General features: G+C 34.1%; 1 protein-coding gene across 7 annotated transcripts in view; it reads left to right on the plus strand.

Annotated features, from left to right (window-relative positions):
• The window catches only part of FMN2 (formin 2), a 370,601-nt gene that overhangs the window by 196,868 nt on the left and 154,439 nt on the right, over nucleotides 1–19,294 (plus strand). For 6 of the 7 annotated variants that reach the window (XM_049112363.1, XM_049112362.1, XM_049112361.1 and 3 more), the window contains one exon: nucleotides 2,321–2,382. In XM_049112363.1, coding sequence (XP_048968320.1) covers nucleotides 2,321–2,382 — 62 coding nt within the window. Of the gene's footprint in view, nucleotides 1–2,320; nucleotides 2,408–19,294 lie in introns of all 7 variants that reach the window. The other variant, XR_007411941.1, reaches the window with a different exon arrangement.

Genomic DNA, 19,294 nt, shown 5'->3' on the forward strand with positions numbered 1-19,294 from the left:
TTTCTGAAATGTTAAAATGTGCTTTTTAAATTGAATGAATATAGCACTTCAGTAACCTTAACCTTTCCCCCATTACTTCTTTTGCCTTTATTGCCCATCTTAACGTCCTGTCATTCCATTCATTCATCTGCCTGTATCTAATCATCTCTAATTTTCAGCTACTGAAACATGACTATATTGTTCTCTCAAAATTGCAATTCCCATCAAATTGCGTTAGCATCTTTCAAGTGTAAAGCTAACTAGGAGAAAATTGTGAGGAAAAATAGTAACAGTATTTCTTTCCATGGTGATTTCCTTGTGGATGACTAAAAGTGAACTTTTATGGATTAGGAACTTTGGAGGACTTAAAGCCATACACCTATGGTTAGGACCACATTCCATTTATTAAGATATTCTTCAGGATCTGACATCGTGTGAGATAAATAGGTGAGAAACCTCAGTATATATGTAAAAAAAGCTTCATGTGTGGGAGCTTGTAGGAATAGCATGTTTTAAGAGGATGGTTAAAGTCGGAGGACCATTGTAACTTTTATAAAGAATTTTGACATAAGTATGAATGATTTTATTGTGTCATTTTACCTTGTTCCAAGAATGAAATCTTACACTAAGTTGACTACTGGCATTTCCTTCATTGTTTTCCCATCAACCTTTTGCTGTATCATCAGAGGAATGTAGAAATACTGGATTATTATCTAATGAATTCCAAAGTCAGAGATCTTTGGATTTAGTGTAAGATTTTCTTTAAGGGCTAGCTCGACAATGCACAAATCCAAAGGGATAATTCCACACATGAATTTGCTGTCTTTTGAGTTTAATTCATTTTGTTACATTATAGCCATATTACCACCAGTGAAAATTTTTTATTAGTCCCTTTTAATTAATTTCTGAAATATAATCAAAGTTAGTTTGGTCATGTTTTTACTACTTTGAGTTATTAAATAGATTGTGATATGTTTACCTTATGTGGTCTAAGGAATGAGTAGATTTGTCTGAAAATCTTAATCAAATTCTTAGATTGATATTTGAGACATAATTTTTTGGAAATGGAGATAGTGGAATATTATTAGGGTGGAAGTATCATATTCTACTTACTACGATCTTTGTCGGTGAATCTGGGCTCTGTTCCCAGCTCCAAATAGAAATGCTAAATTATCTTGGTTAGATTTCTGATCCATCATATGCTTCAATTTCCCACTTGTCTTTTTAAATTCTTTCTTGGTATTTTGCCAGAGTCAACTAGAAAATGTCTCATGTACTTTAGGTTTTAAGAGAGAAGACGGTATAAAACGCCTCAATTATCAGAATAAATCTAACTAATTTGTGATGATCCACTTTGTGATTTTTCTCCCAGAAATCTTTAATCCCATAGGAGCTTCATTGGCTACTTGGCACATATCTGATCAGGGCAAATTCATGTCATTTCCAGCAAATATATATGTAGGTAATGCAGAATGCTTTTGATTAATCTGTGCCCAAACTGCATTATAAAGCATACTGACTCCAAAATCCAACATGCTCTCAGGCCAAAAGAAATGTATTTAAGAACATATTCCCAGTTTTTAAAAAATTTTTTTTTAATTTTTTATATTTCCCAGTTTTTGATTATCTAGTCCTCTTCTTATATAAATGTGGGTAGTTTGTACTTTAAGAATTGATTTTGGGGGTGCCTGGGTGGCTCAGTCAGTTGAACGTCCAACTCTTGATCTCGACTCAGGTCTTGATCTCACAGTCATGATTGGAGCCCCACATTGAGTTCCACGCTGGGCATGTAGCCTACTTAAAAAAAAGTGAGCTTTTAAGGTTGTATCTGTGTTAATCTCAATATCATAATCAATGAATTCTCCCTTGATTATAACAATTTAAAAAATTATAACAAAATGCATCTTTCGTTTTTATATGAAGTCCTTCAGTTTAGTGATTAATTTCACCTTTGTCATAAGTCTAAGAATTGGAGATGTGAGTGCTTACCTCACAAAATCGGGTATTGCAGTAACAGGACTGATTTGCCTGTTTCTCTAGTATTAAGCAAATTTTTCAAATTCATGCATTTGGGCCTTGAAAGACAGACTCACAGTTTATCTTTGACTTTAGACTGGGTCATATTCATGAGATTTTGCATTTAAGGAATAAGTGAAAGTTTTAAGACCCCTGCACCCATTGAAATTCTCTGGGCACAGTATTGGTAGTGGGGTAAGTGTGTAAATTTAAGTTAGAACATTATTCTGGAGATGGTCACTGTTATTCAAGATGGTCAAACATCTTTTCACAGCTGGCTTATGGCAATTTATATTCTTTTGTGTTTTTTCCTTTTTTTCTACAGCTGTTGTGAACTTGGACAATTCTGTGGTTGATCTGGAGACCCTTCAAGCTCTCTATGAGAATGTGAGTAATAGAAGGAATTTTATGTGTGAGTATATAATACATACACAATACTTGCCAATATGCACATCTAGACTCATTGCCTTAATGTCCTTTAAGAAAAATTGATCTGGGTGTACTGAATTTACTTAAGTCTAAGTTTATTAAGATATGGTCTAGGCAACCTACTGGACAAATGTGCAGTCTCATAATTTCAAAGATTGTGGTTCAAAGCTTGCAGCATATGAAGTCATTCACATTCCCTCTTTTGAAATATAATAGTCAATGCTTAATGTAGGGGTTAATTTGAGCTAAGCATTGTTCTGTGCACTAACTCCACATCAAAACTCTAGGTAGGATTTACTATTATCTCCATTTTCCAAACTTTAGGAATTTTGTGGAAGTTTAGGCATAGCAAGGTCAGATGACTTGCTCAAAATCATACAGCAAATGTAGCATAGCTGGGGTTTAATTCATTCTGGCTCCATTGTTCTAAACTGCATAGTTTGCTTCACCAAGTGGCTGAACATTCAAGCTTTCTTCTTGTAGCACTTTTTCTTAAGTTAGGCAGGAAAATGTATAAGTAACGGAGAAGTATGACTGTAGCATGATGTAGTCTGTGCCTTTGGAAAGTGCGATCTGTGTGGTGATATATAAAATGGTTTTAGATGACACATAGCATTAAATAACATTGATTCACTTAGTAAAAAAGTGATTATCTTATTGGGGCTGTAAAGATGCTTCTGGATTATATTTAGGAGAAAGTCTCATCGTGGCTATATTTTGTACTTGGTATCTTTGGGCTCTCTCTCTCTTTTTTCATTTTGTTTCTGCTCTTGACGCTAATGCACCTGGTCTGTAAGCCTCTGTTCTCTTTAGGGGCATGGCCTTAGTTGGTCCTTGACTTTTCAGCCCCAAGTTAAAGACTTCCTGGCTCTGGAAGACACACATGGTCAATAAGGATGCAGACTTTCTTCCCTGACTACTCCCTTGGGAACAGTGTATTGCAACGGCTTGTCCACTCTTGAGCTTGGTACTTTTTAAACTTATGCATATGTGGTCTCCCCTGTGAAATTTAGACCTCTGTAGGAGAAAATATTTCTAATGGTATATCACATAGAATCTCTTGGTCAAGTGTAGAGTTGGTACCTGGTCAGCACAGCGAACGTAGCAGTTAGATGGAGTCATTCAGAAACCTTGAGAGGGCAGATTTGAATAGTTGATTATAGAGTTGCCACTACATGATGGAAAGCTGTAAAAAATAGATCATGTTTTTAGTATATTAGTATCCTAGTGAAGTGGGTATTTAAAACATATCTATTCAGAGGTATAGAGAGTTTTCATTTCTCTTGAATCTTTGATACTAACCCTCCCCCAACCAGGAGAGCCATATGGAAGAAATGAGGAAATACCAGGGAAAGGAATTTCTTCAACAAATCATAATGATATATGATGTTGGTATATGTGTAACTGCTTCTTATACATACATTACATATACATATATACAAGTGGTTAGTTATATACATAATTTATGTGTGTGTATATGCATGTGTTGTGTATATTATATGAGGATAGATGAATGTCTTAACTTGGTATATCCATGTGCACAAGTATACATAGAAAGAATACATAAATTGGGCACAAGTATATTTATGAGGGAAGTTTAATTTGCAGTGATTCAAAGTATTTTATTTGGAAGTTTTTAGCCTTTAAGAGCAAGTTAATTTCATGAAATATAAATTTCTGATTGAACAAACTACATAGCTCCCCAGAATTTGTGTGTCTAATTTCTCATCATCATACTTTGTGAAAGTCCATTGAGTGTTAGCTGGAACTGGTTGAATTTGTGGCTTTCTTTTTATTGTTGTTGTCAAACAGTGGTTCAGGCTTTCGTTGTGTCAAGGAAACAATAGTGAGGATGGTTCACAGTAATATTAGTTCAGGTAGGAATAGTCTAGATTTCTTTGATAGCTATCTATGGTAGAAGAACTTAAAGAATCCATTATGAATAATAGATAATTGTATATAACATATACAAATAGAACTCATTTTAGTGCCTGGTTAACTTCCATTAAAGTACAAGCCCAAAGAGGGAGAAATATTTGTTTTATCCATTGACAATATCTCCAGCATCTAGAGGTAAGGAATATTGGGCACATAGGAAGTATTTAGTAAATGTTAAATAAATATTTATATGAGTTAATGAGTGAAATCTACTGATAGGGTTTATTTCAAAACCTCTTTTGGGCTATCATGTAGTTTTAAGATCCAGTTTGTCTGTTCAAACTGTTTGATACCCACTAGAAATAAGGATCTATATTGAATATCTATTTGTGCTATTTTTATTTCTTTAGTAACTTAAGAGGATTTAGTGTCCAAAATAATTAATGATTCTTTTCTAGGGATAAATGCTGAGAAAAAAATTTGTGCATTTTTGAGTAATATGCAACAGTTGTCGATAAAGTCTTCCTCATTTAGCAAATGAATATGCCTATAACAAAGCAAGGATCTCTTAAATTAAATAATCGAAATACATATTCCCAGCTCCAGCAAAGATGCATTTATTCAAATTCCTTCTTTTCAGTTGCTTAGTTAAGTCCCTTATATGTATGAATTAATTTAATCCTCTAAGTGGCCTTGCCTATGATTTCTGAAGAAGAAATACTATTGTTATCTAACCCTTTTAGGAAAAATGAGACAGAGAGAAGTTCTCACAATTCCAAGCTGGATTGACACCTGGTCACTTCCCCTCAGGAATGTGCTCTAAGCACAGAATTTCCTGGCTCATGGTGATAACTGAATAGAGCCTTCAGGGGGCCTGAGATAGCACTTTGTGGTGAAAATGAACACGAGATAAAAAGTCATAAGAACTCTGTTCAGGTCCTAGCACCACAATTAAATAGATATATACCATTGTTTTTTTTTTAATTTTTATTTATTTATGATAGTCACACACAGAGAGAGAGAGAGGCAGAGACAAAGGCAGAGGGAGAAGCAGGCTCCATGCACCGGGAGCCCGAAGTGGGATTCGATCCCGGGTCTCCAGGATCGCGCCCTGGGCCAAAGGCAGGCGCTAAACTGCTGCGCCACCCAGGGATCCCGATATATGCCATTATTTTCAGTTTCCAGATTCTCATTTCTAAATGGGGTTCCTAATAATTCATAATAATATCACCTTTTTCATCACTATCAAATAGATGTAGAAAGACTTTTCTAGATTACTCAATACTTTTATACTTTAATTTTTTTAATAAAAATAGGTGTGGGTATAGAACTATGTCAAATTGCAGATGATTTCATCTAGGATTGGCAAGATTGAGGGTAACAAAGTTTGTGTGCCACGTAAATTAATGCAAAATTGGACCTTTCCCTCAAGGGTCTCAAGATTTTGCCAAGTGAAGCAGATTAACACTACATGTTTACAAGCAACATGAGTTAATAGAGAATACTTTTTAAGTTATAAAACTCACAATGATACTACTTTACTCACAATCCTTTTATAATTTGCTTTACCTTTTGAAACAATCTCAAAGATAAAATAAAGTTGCAGGTGTGGCACAAAGATAGATATATCATAGCTATAAATTATATATATATAGTGCCATTTGCAAATAAATTGCCAACATTAGGCTCTATTTTCTCTGAATACTTGGGTGCATACTATCTACAAATAACAAACCTTTAACCATAATGCAACCATCAACATTAGGAAATTAACGTTGATATATTACTATCATGTAATCTTCGGAACCCAGTCAAATTTTGCCAGTTGTTCCAATCGTGTCCTTTATATTTTGGACATCTTTCAAATACTGTTGTGCTTCCTGTTGTCCTTTCTTTGGGAACTTGCCTCTTTTGTGCTTTATATTAATTATCATTATGTGTGTATATATCATATCTTTCAGCTGAACTATAAATTCCTTATTAGGAGGATTTGTATATTTCACATTTAACATAATGGTTGGCATATAATATAATAATTACTAATTAATTAAGGAATGACCTGTTTTTGTTCTCGATATAGTTTTATAATGGAGGTGCATACTGTTTATATCACTATATTTCAAATGCTGTATTTTTTTGAAAGATCAGTATAAATGTGATGATCTCAGAAATATATTTTCAAAGATTCAGAGTTACTGTGTAAATAAAGTTAACCATTACTATACCAGAAATTTCATTATATTATGTGTGGTTTTCCAAAAAGCAGTTTGAATTAAAATAGCAACATTCTTTTGTAGGGTAAACAGCATGTTTGTTTCATTTATGTTCTAATTTTGGAGATTATTGCCTCAAGAGTCCCTTGTTGCTAGCAAAATCTTGCCTTTTCTTAGATTACCTTGAACCTTTTGAGTGTCCAGGGGATTGTCAGGCAGCTTGGGCTTTCTTTTTCAATTGACACTAAATAACACATACTTCAGTGAACCCAGATGAACCCAAGACCATAGAACCAGTTATAGTTTATTTTTTGTGCACAGTGCAAATAATTTTTTCCATGTTTTTTAGTTGCTGTCTGTATATTTACACGTGACTGATAAAAATAAGGTAGCATGCTGTATGAATGCACATTTCTGGCGTACCTTAGTGGGAGTCCTACTTCCCACTTCCCAAACTTTACAGCAGTATCATAGCTAGATTAAAATACACCATAGTTTCATTTAGTGTGACGATATGAACATACTTTTAGTACTCTTTCCCTCCTCTACTCCAAATCACACAAACGCATACCCAGAAGAAGTTATAATTCTAGCTACATGAAACTATCCTAAGGTGACAGATTCTTCCTATTTTTATCTACAGTGTATCAGATAGGGCAGCAACCTATGTAACTATAATAGAAGTTTTATATCTTCTCTATGCTATTTACTGGTGTGGAATGAATGAGTGAATGAGCTCTTTGAAACAGCAGCTCAGCATAGTAAAATTTTCAAGCTATTTATCACTGCAATTCCTTTCCCTTTCACACTTCTAATTCCTTTCCCTTTCACACTTCCAGCTTCCTAACTCACATATATATGGAGATTAAGCCATCTCATTCATATACACCAGTTTTTCTTCATTGGCCATTACCATTTTCTCTTTTTCTAAAACAAATTCTATAAATACCTTTGTGTCTTCTTATGTTCCAACCAGTGAGATGTTCTCATTCTGTACTCATTTCTTCTCCCAGCTCTCCTTTGTCAAAGCATGCTCAGATGTCACTCAAATTTAAAAGGAAAATAAAGAAGTAGCTTACTCTCTTTGCTTAATTATTTATCTCATTAAAAATATTTACAGAATGCTAACTAAATGTCAGACACTATGCTACAACCAATGCTCAGTAGTAGTAGCTTCTGAGGTTTGTCTCCTCCAGATTTCATAAATGATGCCTTCCTCTGGTTCATGTACACACACACTCAGAAAGAGAGAGAAGGAGAGTTAGAGGAGTCCAACTACAAATGGGCTCTGAACACATGTAATCGGTAGGGAAAGCATCTCTGAGGAAGGGATGTTGAGAGTGAAAATAGGAGTCACCCAAGAAGGAAATGAAAATGTTCTAAGCAGAGAGCACAGTGTGTGCCAAGATTAGGAAGCATGAAAGGAGTTAGCACACTGGGGAGAAGAAAGTATGTTTGAGTAAATAGCTCTGGAAGGAACGGGCAGAAAGATGTGGAAGCAGACAGTGGCTAGGTTTAGCTAGGGATTTTAGGGCATTTTAAGAGAATTGTGAAATTTAAAAATTTTCCCTTTAATTCTGTCAATTTTTACATCCTATATTTGGAGGCTTTCTGATTAGACCCATACACATTTAGATGTATTTTTGGGTTAAATGTCGCATTTATCATTATGAAATTATTTCCTCTGGTAATACCTACCTGGTTTTGAAATTTATTTTAACTAGTACTTAAATAGCCATTCTACCATTCTTATACTTACTGTTTACATGGATTTTCTTGTTCTATCCATGTACTTCCAACTTACCTGTGTCTTTTTTAAAAAAGATTGTTTATTTATTTATGAGATCCAGGATAGCCCTACAATTTTGCATTCCAACTAACAGTATACGATGAATGTTCCAATTTCTCCACATACTCATCAACACTTATTGTTCTTGTGTTTTTTGGTTGTTTGTTTTTGTTTTTTGATAATAGCCATCCTAACAGGGGTGAGATAATATCTGATTGTAGTTTTGATTTGCATTCTTCTGAAGACTGGATATTGTACATCTTTTAATATACCTCTTGGCTGTTTGTATGTCTCATTGGGAAAAATGTCTGTTAAAGCCTTTAGCCTACCTTTTTTTTTTTTTTTTTTTTTAAAGAGAGAGAGAGAGATAGAGTCAGAGAGAGAGTCAGAGTGCAAGCAGGGGGAGAGGGAGAATCTTAAGCAGAGATCATATGTGAGCCAGAATCAAGAGTCAGACACTTAACCAACTGAGCCACATAGGTGTCCCTAACCTATTTTTTAATCATGTTATTAGGAGTTTTTTTTTTTTTTGCTATGGAGTTATTGGAGTTTCTTATATATGTTGAAAATTAATCCTATAAAATTTATATGATTTGCAAATATTGTAATCCCACTTGTCTGTTTTTGCTTTTGTTGTCTGTGCTTTTGGTGTCATATCCACAATATCCTTGCTAAGACCAATGTGATGAATCTTTTCCCTATGTGGTCTAGGAGTTTTATAGTTTCCAGTTAAGTCTGTGGTTCATTTTGAGTGATTTTTGTGTATGGTATAAGAGTCCAGTTCCATTCTTTTGCTTGCGGATATCCTATTTTCCAACACTACTTGCTGAAAAGGCTGTTTTTCTCTGTTATGTATTCTTGGCACCCTGGTTGAAGATTATATTGAATTGATTGTATATCTATAAATTTATTTCTGTGCTCTCTGTCCTGTTCTATTGCTCAATATATCTGTCTTTTTGCCTGTATCATACTGTTTTAATTACTGTAGTTTTGTAATATAATTTAAAATTAGGAAGTTTGATGCCTCTAGATTGGTTCATCTTATTCAAGATTGTTTTATCTGTTGGGGGCTTTTTGTTGTTACAAATGAATTTTAGATTTATTTTTCCTACTTTTGTTCAAAACAAAACAATCCAGTTGAGATTTTGCACTGAATTTGTAAATGGCTTTGGGCAGTTTTAACATCTCAATAATATTTAGTCTTCTAACTCATGAGCATAAAATATCTATTTATTTGTGTCCTAATTACTTTCTTTCATCAATGTTTTGCAGTTTTCAGTGTACAAGTCTTTCACTTCCTTAATTAAATTTATGGTTAAATATTTTATTCTTTTTAATGTTTTTACAGATAGGATTGTTTTCTTAATTTCCTTTTCAGATAGTTCATCATTAGTTTATAAAAACACAACTGATGTTTTTCCATGTTGATTTTGTGTCCTTTAAATGTTTGGTTGATGGGGTACCTGGGTGGCTCAGTCTGTTAAGCATCCCAGTCTTGATTTCAACTGAGATCATGATCTCAGGGTTGTGAGATTGAGCCTTATGTTGGGCTTTTATTTGTTGAGAGTTTTTTGATTACTGATTCATTCTCCTTAGTTATTATGTTCAGGCTTTCTTTTTCTTTTTGATTCAGTCATAGTAGGTTGTATATTCCTAGAAACTTACTCACTTCCACTTTGTTGGCTTACAATTTTCATTGTTGTCTCATGACCCTTTTTATTTTTGTGGTATCAGTTGTGTTTTTGTTTACATTTCTGGCTGTATTTATTTGAGTCTTCCCTTTTTTTCTTGGCTACTCTAGCTAAAGGTTTGTTAATTTGGTTATCTTTTAAAAATATCTCTTAGTTTCACTGATTTTTTTTTCTATTTCTGTATTCTATTTTATTTCTGCTCTATTTTTATTATTTCTTTTTTTTTAAATTTTTATTTATTTATGATAGTCACAGAGAGAGAGAGAGAGAGGCAGAGACACAGGCAGAGGGAGAAGCAGGCTCCATGCACTGGGAGCCCGATGTGGGATTCAATCCCGGGTCTCCAGGATTACGCCCTGGGCCAAAGGCAGGCGCCAAACCGCTGTGCCACCCAGGGATCCCTTCTTTTTTTCTTCTAATTCTGGATATAGTTTATTCTTTTGTAGTTAGTTCTTTGAAATGCAAAATTATGTTGTTTATTTCTTCTTTTTAAATATGGGTGTTTATTGCTATAAACTTTCCCCTCAGTACTATTTTTGCTGCATTCCATAAGTTTTGATATGATGTATTTTCATTTTCATTTGTCTCAAGATATTTCCTGACTTCTCTTTTGATTTCTTATTTGAACCATTGGTTGTTTAAATATGTCTTGTTTAATTTGCACCTATTTGTGAATTTTATAGTTTTCTTTCTGATACTGATTTCTACTTTCATTCCACTGTGATCAGAAAAGATACTTGGTATTAATTCAGTATTCCTAGATTTCTAAACATTTGTTTTATGAACTCTAACATGTTTTCTGTCCTTGAGAATGTTCAATGTGTGCTAGAGATGCATGTATATTCCATTTTGTTGGATTAAAATTTTTGTACATGTTTGTTTGGTCCATTTGGTCTATGGTGTTAACATATCCAGTGTTCCTTTGTTGATTTTCTGTCTGCTTATCTATTCACCATTGAAAGTGGGATGTTGAAGTTCCCTACTAATAATTGTTTGCTGTTTATTGCTCTCTTCAGATCTGTCAGTATTTGCTTTATATTTTTATATGTGTAGATGCTGGGTCTGTATATATTTATAATGTTGTATCTTCATAACTGGCCCTTTTTTCTATATAATGACCTTTGTTGGCTCTTATAAATAGTTTTTTACTTAAAGTCTATTTTTTTTCTGATGTAAGTATAACCTCTTTTGCTGATTACTATTTGCATGGAATATCTTTTTCCATCACTTAACATTCAGCCTATGTGTCCTAAATCTAAAGGTAAGTCTTGTAGATAGCATATAGTTGCATCTTATTTTTTAAACCATTCAGCTACTCTCTTTGATTGATGAGTTTAATCTATTTACATTTGAGGTGATTATAAGTAGCAAAGTATTTGTTACCATTTTGGCAATTGTTTTCTGTTTGTCTTTTAGATCTTTCACCCATCTTTGCTCTTTCTGTCTTCTTTTGTGTTTTGTTGTTGTTTTTTGTTTTTCTGTTTCTTATTCACATGCTATGATTCCTTTGTCTTTGTGGTTACATGGGGTTATATAAAATATCTTATAATTAATTTATTTGATTTTATACTGATAATAATTTACCTCTACTTGCATGGAAAACCTAACTTCTATTACTCTGCCTCCCACATTTTGTTATTGATTTCACAATGTACGTATATTCCTATTGTGTATTTATTAATTTATTAATTTTTTAATACATTTGTCTTTCAACTTTTATACCTAGATTGAGTGATTTTTTCACCTCCAGTTTAGTAATACAGATTATCTACATGTTTACCTTTAGTAATGAATTTTATACTTTCATATGTGATATGTTGTTATTTAGTGTCTTTTCATTTGCAGTTAAAGAACTCTCTTTAGCATTTCTTGTAAGATATTTTTACTGATGCTAAACTCCCTTAGTTTTTGTTTTTCTGGGGATGTTTTAATATCTTTTATTTTTGAAAGGCAGTTTTGTTGAGTACAGTAATTTTTTTTTCTCTTAGTGCTTTGGCAATTTTTTTTCTCTTAGTGCTTTGAATATATATCATCTCAGTGCCTCTTCTTTTACCATGTGTCTGCTCAAAAATCTACTGATTGCCTTATGGGGATCTTCTTGTTTGTGACAAGTCACGTTTTTCTCACAGTTTTCAAAATTCTCTTTGATTTTTGAGACTTTGATTATAATGTGTCTTGAAATAAGCCCCTTTGTATTGATCTTGTGGAAGATCCTTTGAGCCTCATGAAACTGGCTGTCAATATCTGTTCTAAGATTTTGGAAATTTTCAGTCATTTCTTTATTTTTTTTAAAGATTTATTTATTTATTTATGATAGACATAGAGAGAGAGAGAGAGAGAGAGAGAGAGGCAAAGACATAGGAGGAGGGAGAGGCAGGCTCCATGCCGAAAGCCTGACGCGGGACTCGATCCGAGGACTCCAGGGATTGCGCCCTGGGCCAAAGGCAGGTGCTAAACTGCTGAGCCACCCAGGGATCCCCAGTCATTTCTTTAAATCAGCTTTCCACCCTTTCTTTTCCTTGTCTAACTACTGGCACTACCATAATGTATATATCAATCTGCTTAAAGTGTCTCATAAGTACCTCAAATTATCCTCATTCTTTTTCATTCTTTTTTTTTCCCTTTTTGCTTCTTTCTCCTAGTGGATTAATTCCAATGTTTTTGAGTTTACTGATACTTTCTTCTACTTGGTCTAGTATGATTGAATCCCATTTTTTAATTTTTCAGTTCAGTTATTGGATTCTTCGGCTCTATGATTTGTATTTGTCCTTTTAATTACTTTCTGTCTCTGTTGAAATTCTCACTTTGTTCATATATTGCTCTCCTGACCTCAATGATCATCTTTAAGATAGTCATTTTCAATTCTTTATTAGGTAAATCCTCTATAACTATTTCATTAGAGTTATTTTCTTGACGTTTATTTTGTTCTTTTATCTAGAACTTATTTCTCTATTTATTCACTTTCCTTGACTCCCTGAGTTGATGTTTGTGCATTAGACAAAACAGCCTGGCTTTGTACAGAAGACCCTTACCAGTCACCTATTCAAAGATTCTGAGTACCTCTTAAACCTTTATGCTAGTCCAAATTACTATCTTTGTTTGTAGAGGCCTCTAGGTATCTAGAATATGCTACAACCCATTAGTTCTCTGAGACAGGTTAGATGGAGGCTGGTGTTTTGAGAAGCTGCTAAAAATTTGGGATGCTATATGTATGGTCCAACTCCTTTACTCCTTAGAAAATACTGGGAGGTAGAATTTATTGCCTGTTTATTCTGTGCTGAACCAGGGGAAGTAGCTGTGGCAAGGGCCTGCATGCTTTTCAAACTGCTATTTGTTTTGTAAACTCCCCATGAGACTAGTGAATGCTGCTGTCAGAGACAGATGAATTAGGAGTCAATCTCTTTGGTAATAACCAGAAAAGTTGTAATTCTAGATGACTAGTCCAACTCCCTTACTTCTTAGAGAGAAGCTGGGAGCTGGAGTTTGCTGCCCATTCATTGTGCAGTAGGCCTAAAGGAAGGTCTATGGCAAGTGACCTATGAAACTGTTGCTCTGTTCTCTATCTCTGTCTCTGTCTCTGTCTCTGTTTCTCTCACTCTCACACAGGTAACAGTGATTGCTGGGGTCTGTCAGTTCTCAGGGACAAATGAGTTAGAAGCTAGACCCATGGGTAGTAACCAGAAATATGGATTACTTTCTGTATATCCCAAAATACTTACTCTTGGAGAAGGTGAATGATGGAGGTTGTCTCCCAACTGTATGACACTGTGCCAGTGGTGCAGATTACGACAAGAGTGCATCTCAGCTTTTCCTATTAGTTTCACTATGGCTAGCTTCATACTTGCCCAGAGTGCAGGAGCCTCTCATCTAGCTTCTATATTTCTCACAAAGTGAAATGATAAATGTGTTGTGTTGAATCTGTGTGTTATGTGGGAAAAAAGAGTTCACAGCCTCTCATTCCAGCATCTTGCTACCATTATTTCTTCTTCCTTTGTTCTTGAAGATCAGATTTCCCTCCAATATAATTTCCTTTCAGTCTGAAGAAGTGTGTTTAATATTCTTTAAGTACAGATCTTTCCATAGTGAGTTCTCCTTATTTTACTTTATCTTAGAATGTCTTTATTTACTTAATTTCTGGATGACATTTTCATTGGATATAGAAATATGAGTTGACAATTTCTTTCTTTGTGCATATTAAGCATATTCTGTTTACCTCTGGACTTCACTGTTTCTTGTGGTAACATTAAGATATATTTGGGCATTGTTTTCTTTGTTTATATTGTGATTGAGTTTGATGAACATCTATTTGTTTTTTATCACATTTGAAAAATATTCAACCTTCCATCATTCAACTCTCAAATACTCTGTATTGCATCTCGCAATCCTCTCCTTTTGAGTTTCCAGTGACATATATTTTAGACCTTTTGATATTTTCATAATGGTCCCTACAGCTGTGTTCATTTGTTTTCCTCTGTCATCTTTATTTCATACAATAACAAAGTTTCATTTTCAATATTGTAATTTTCTTCTTTAAAATTTTCATTTGGCTACTTTTTTAATAAATAAAGTTCTATTTTTGTGATTATTTTTGACAGTCCTTTTTGTGCATTTTTAATATATATTTTTTTAACATCATGGAGCATAGTTATAACAGTTGATTTAAAATCTTTGTCTGGGGGCACCTGGGTGGCTTGGTGGTTCAGTGATTGAGTGTCTTCCTTTAGCTCAGGGTGTGATTCTGGGGTCCTGGGATTGAGTCCCGCATCGGGTTCCCCACAGGGAATCTGCTTCTCTCTCTGCCTATGTCTCTGCCTCTCTCTGTGTCTCTAATGAATAAATAAATAAAATCTTAAAAAAAACTAAAAATAAATAAAATCTTTGTCTGATCATTTGAACATATGAGTCATTGGTGTTGACATCTGCAGGTTTTGTTTTGTTTTTTTACTTTTTTCAGGTGGTCACATTTTCCTAAGTTTTCATACATAGGATAATTTTGTATTGTATCTTGAACAACATAGTGTACTTTTTATATGTATAATCATACTCAATTCTTTCTGAACAAAGCATTTAAGTGAATTTAGTACTATACAGTTTGAGTTTTTTGAAAAAGAAACATTCAGTTTTGGAAGCGTGTATTCCCCAGTATTGTGTTTTTTAAAATAAATTCAGTGAAACACTCTTCTTCTTCTAGGTTGTAATGAAAAATGTGTTGCATAATCAAATAAGTTGAGGGAACTGTTAACTTAAAGTTAAAAATAAAATTGTCCAGTCATAATATATGCTTAATTAAATGATAATCTTCAGATGGGGAGGCATTTTTAATTGAATCCTTCATTCAATCAAATTTGTTTTGTTTTGTTTCGTTTTTCTTTCAAGACCTTCAACCAAATTATTAACATAGTGAGAACAATTTAACATTTTGTAGTTTGGGAAATGTTACCATAACACAGTTGAAGTAAACTCAGACCTTCAGAATTATGTCTATTATGTAATTCCAAAGAAGTATCTATTATATAATTATAACTTAATATTATTACTATCCTACTTACTAAAAATCATTGAATATGTAGCCCTTTTATGTGTTTTTTCCATTTACAGTTCTTACTGTAAGAATCATTGCATGAAAATGTCATTTTAGAATTTTAGGATGTTTATAATAATTGGATATAAATAGTAATTATAAAAAGTCAGTATAATTATTTTAAAGACCTCAAATGTAGGGTTTTTTTAGAATAGATGCATGTATAAAGTTTAAACTTTTTTTGTGTTATGGAGAAAAAAAAATCAATTTGAGGAAAATGGAAATTGCTCAGGCTGGTAGGTACAATTTAAAATATTATTTAAAGATGACATTTTAAATAGGAATTGCAGGAGATGAGGAAGAAAAGCTGTGTGGATGTCCTGGAGATGGTATCCACTTAAGGTGTTAGCAAGTCTGATTTATTCAAAGAACAGCAGGAAGGCCCAAGTGAAATGGTGCCAGGGAGGGAAGTATAGTCAGAGATAATCAAAGATGTATTGAGGGGGACCAGCTTCTCTAGGGCCATATAGGCCTTTGTAACATTTTGACTTTTACTCTATGCAAAATAGGAATTTAATACACAGAGAGTTTTAATCAGAGGATTGCATTTTAGAAGGAAACTTTTGACTACTGAAGAATAGATTATGGGGAGCCAAGATAAAATGTCAGAGACTGTTAGTGTTAGGAGATAAGAGATGATAATGACCTGGACCATAGTAGAAGTAGTGGAACTGGTGAGGAGTGGTCAGATTCTAGAAATAGTTTGAAGAATAAGTCAATAGAATTTGCTGATGATTTAGATACAGACTATGAGAAAGAAGAATTGAGGGTGATCTCAAGAACTTTGGCCCAGGCAGTAGAAACAATAGAGTGCAATTAACTGTTATGTGGAAGCTCTTTGGTTAAGGATAGGGAAATAAGAATTTTGTATTGATCCTGTTAGGTTTGAGTTGTCAATTAATTCATACAAATACATTATGTCGATTGGATATCATGTCTAGTAGTCTCAAGCCAGAAAATAGATGTGGGATGGTCTATTAGTCTGGGTCCAGTCAAGGAACAGAAACCATGGCATAATATATATGGAAATTTAATATAATGAATGATTAGCCTGTGATAGGAGAGCACAAGGATGTAAAGGTAACTCTAAGTGGTACCCTAGGATTGAGGGAATGTACCCAAGGAAGGATAGACTTGAAAGGGGAGCTTTCTCACTAAGGCTGGGCTGCAGATTTCCCTGGAGAAGGTATGGTTGTAGCCCACTGGTTTGTCTGGGTCATAGCTGGTTCCCAGTCTCTGAGTGAGCAGGAAACAAACTTCTGGGTGGCAGGTAAGCCACAGCTGGTGAGCAGACATGCAGGAGAAGTCAGTATGCTGCACAGGGCATGAAGCCCAGAGTGTATATTACCTGTGTTGAGAGAGCCCAGGAGAGAAATTTCAGTTCATAGGTAAGTCATGGCTGGTACCAGTGCATAGTGTGCATGGTGTTCACATCAGGCACAAAGAGGTCACCAGGCTTAGGCTGCATGATGTTCTGTATGTTGTGCTGCTGCAATTTGGGCAGAGGCCCCTTAGGGGTCCTTAGACACTCATACTGCTGATTACCTGTGCAGCAGGAGGAAGAAAAGGCAAACACCTATATACTAGAATCAGAAAGAGGAACTCCCTTCCTCCTGCAGTGTCTCTCCAGAGCTTCCTACCAGTAAAGGTTAACATGTGTTCACCGTAAAGGAGGAAATTCTAAGAGCTCCATCCATTATCTCAGAGTGGGTTCTCTGTGGTAAATTGAAGGCTCAGAGGCAATAACTGGCAAGGATGGTAAAGAGGGTTGAGACATGGGGAGGTTTGCTTTTATTTGGTGACTCGTCACTGCATATACATGAGCCTTGCTCATATGAAGGTATCTCCAGAAGGAAAAAGTGATATGTTCATGCTAATACTTGGCTTGAGTTCTCCTTGGAAATCTTTCAGAGTTTATTGTGTTAATAACTTCAATTATTCGTTTCAGATCCAAAAGAGTATCTGAAAGTTATCCTGGTAGAGTTTTAATTTTGCTTTAACAGTTTCATAGTGGTATTTGAGGGGACATTTAAATTTTATGTATAAAAAATAAATTAATGTTTAAACTCATTTTTGTTGTTAAATATGAGCAATAATCATACTTACCATTCCACTACTTATTCTTAAGGATAAAAAACATAGCTAACCTGAATCCTTTCCCATAAATACATGCTTTCTTTTTGCCAGATGCTTAAATGTCATCGGACTGTTTTAAAGTAGTTCTATTTGATCTCTGTGAAACAGATGGAAGTATTTGTTATACAAACCTTATTTAGAATGTAATCTTTTTTTCTCCCCTCATTGCATATGTTTGGCAGTCAGCTTTCTCTTCTAGATGTGAATGAATTTTGGGCAGTCTCCAAATCTAAACACACCCTAATTTCAAAAACCACAATCCTCAGGGCCCAATTCCTGTTTACTGAGGAATTAAAACCTAGTAAAACCACATAGTTACTAAATACAGTACATCCTACTAGGATTTTTAAAACAAAAATCTATACAGTTTATTTAGGGTTAGTGACTATCATTGAATTCAGAGAGTAAAGTCCCTTCATAAATAGCATATAATAATTATAGTTGGCTAAAAATACCTATCGTTCCCAATTCTTAATATGTGCCCAAGTGAGTTTGTGAGTAGGTGGGAAGTGATGGACTGTGGAAAGGGAATGGAGGAATAGTTGAAGTGGAGCCTTATTTTTTCTTTAGGGTTTTGAGTGATTAACATGAAGCCAAAAATGTGTCTGTAAAAATGTCCATGTGTAACTATCAATTGAATTTTTTCAGATAATGGTTCATTTTTTCCTTTATTTCATGTTCAAGAAATGAAACTGTTAAATATTCAAACCAAACCAAACCCTGAAGTGAATCCTATTAGAAGTTCAGCTGAAAAAAATATATAAAAAATATAGGAAGAGAAAAATATCCCATACCCCTTTGTAATTAAACAGCTCTAATCCAATTAGAAGGAGAAAAAAAAAAGCAAGTAGGGTAGAAAGAATTAGAGGTTTAACTTTACACTTCTCAGGATTGGATTTCACAGGCAGGCTTTATAGTTTAGTAATCTTTACTTAGGGTAGTAGTTGACATACCATAAACTTTAATCTGAAAGAAGAATATAGCACATGTCACATGATATAGCATCCTCAAAAGTGTATACCGTATTACATTAATGAAAATGAATTGGATTAACCATCTGTGTTCCCATAACTTCCTAGAGGTATTTAACTGATTCATGTTTTAAGAAACATTTAATCATTAGTTTCTTCAAACACGTGAGAAGAGTATTGGCTTTCTTCACATAGCTTTTTTAAAACTATACTCATATTTCATTGTTTTATTGAGTTGGTTCATGGAATTCCTGCAAGTATGCTCATTTTCAACTAAAAATGTGCTTACGGTGAATTTCAGAATTAAAAAAGAAAAGCTTTAGATCTTGAATCACTTACAGATTGACTTTGTAGACTTAATAAAAACCAGAAAATACATTTCTTTTTTGTTCATCTAAGATGTGATAATGTCTGCCAAATCATAATGTTATTGACTAACTTTATGATAGCTCTGCCCCTTTTGAACAAATAACTATCTCCAGTGAATTTGTTGGAAAATGAGAGTTAACATGATTAACACTACTGCATTGGAAAAAAAACAGCATGAGATTGTTCATATACATTTTCACTTTAATATGAGATTTTAATTTGATTGATTATTTTAATATATT

This window comes from Canis lupus, chromosome 7 (genome assembly GCF_003254725.2).
Source record: "Canis lupus dingo isolate Sandy chromosome 7, ASM325472v2, whole genome shotgun sequence".
Classification (NCBI taxonomy): Eukaryota; Metazoa; Chordata; class Mammalia; order Carnivora; family Canidae; genus Canis; species Canis lupus.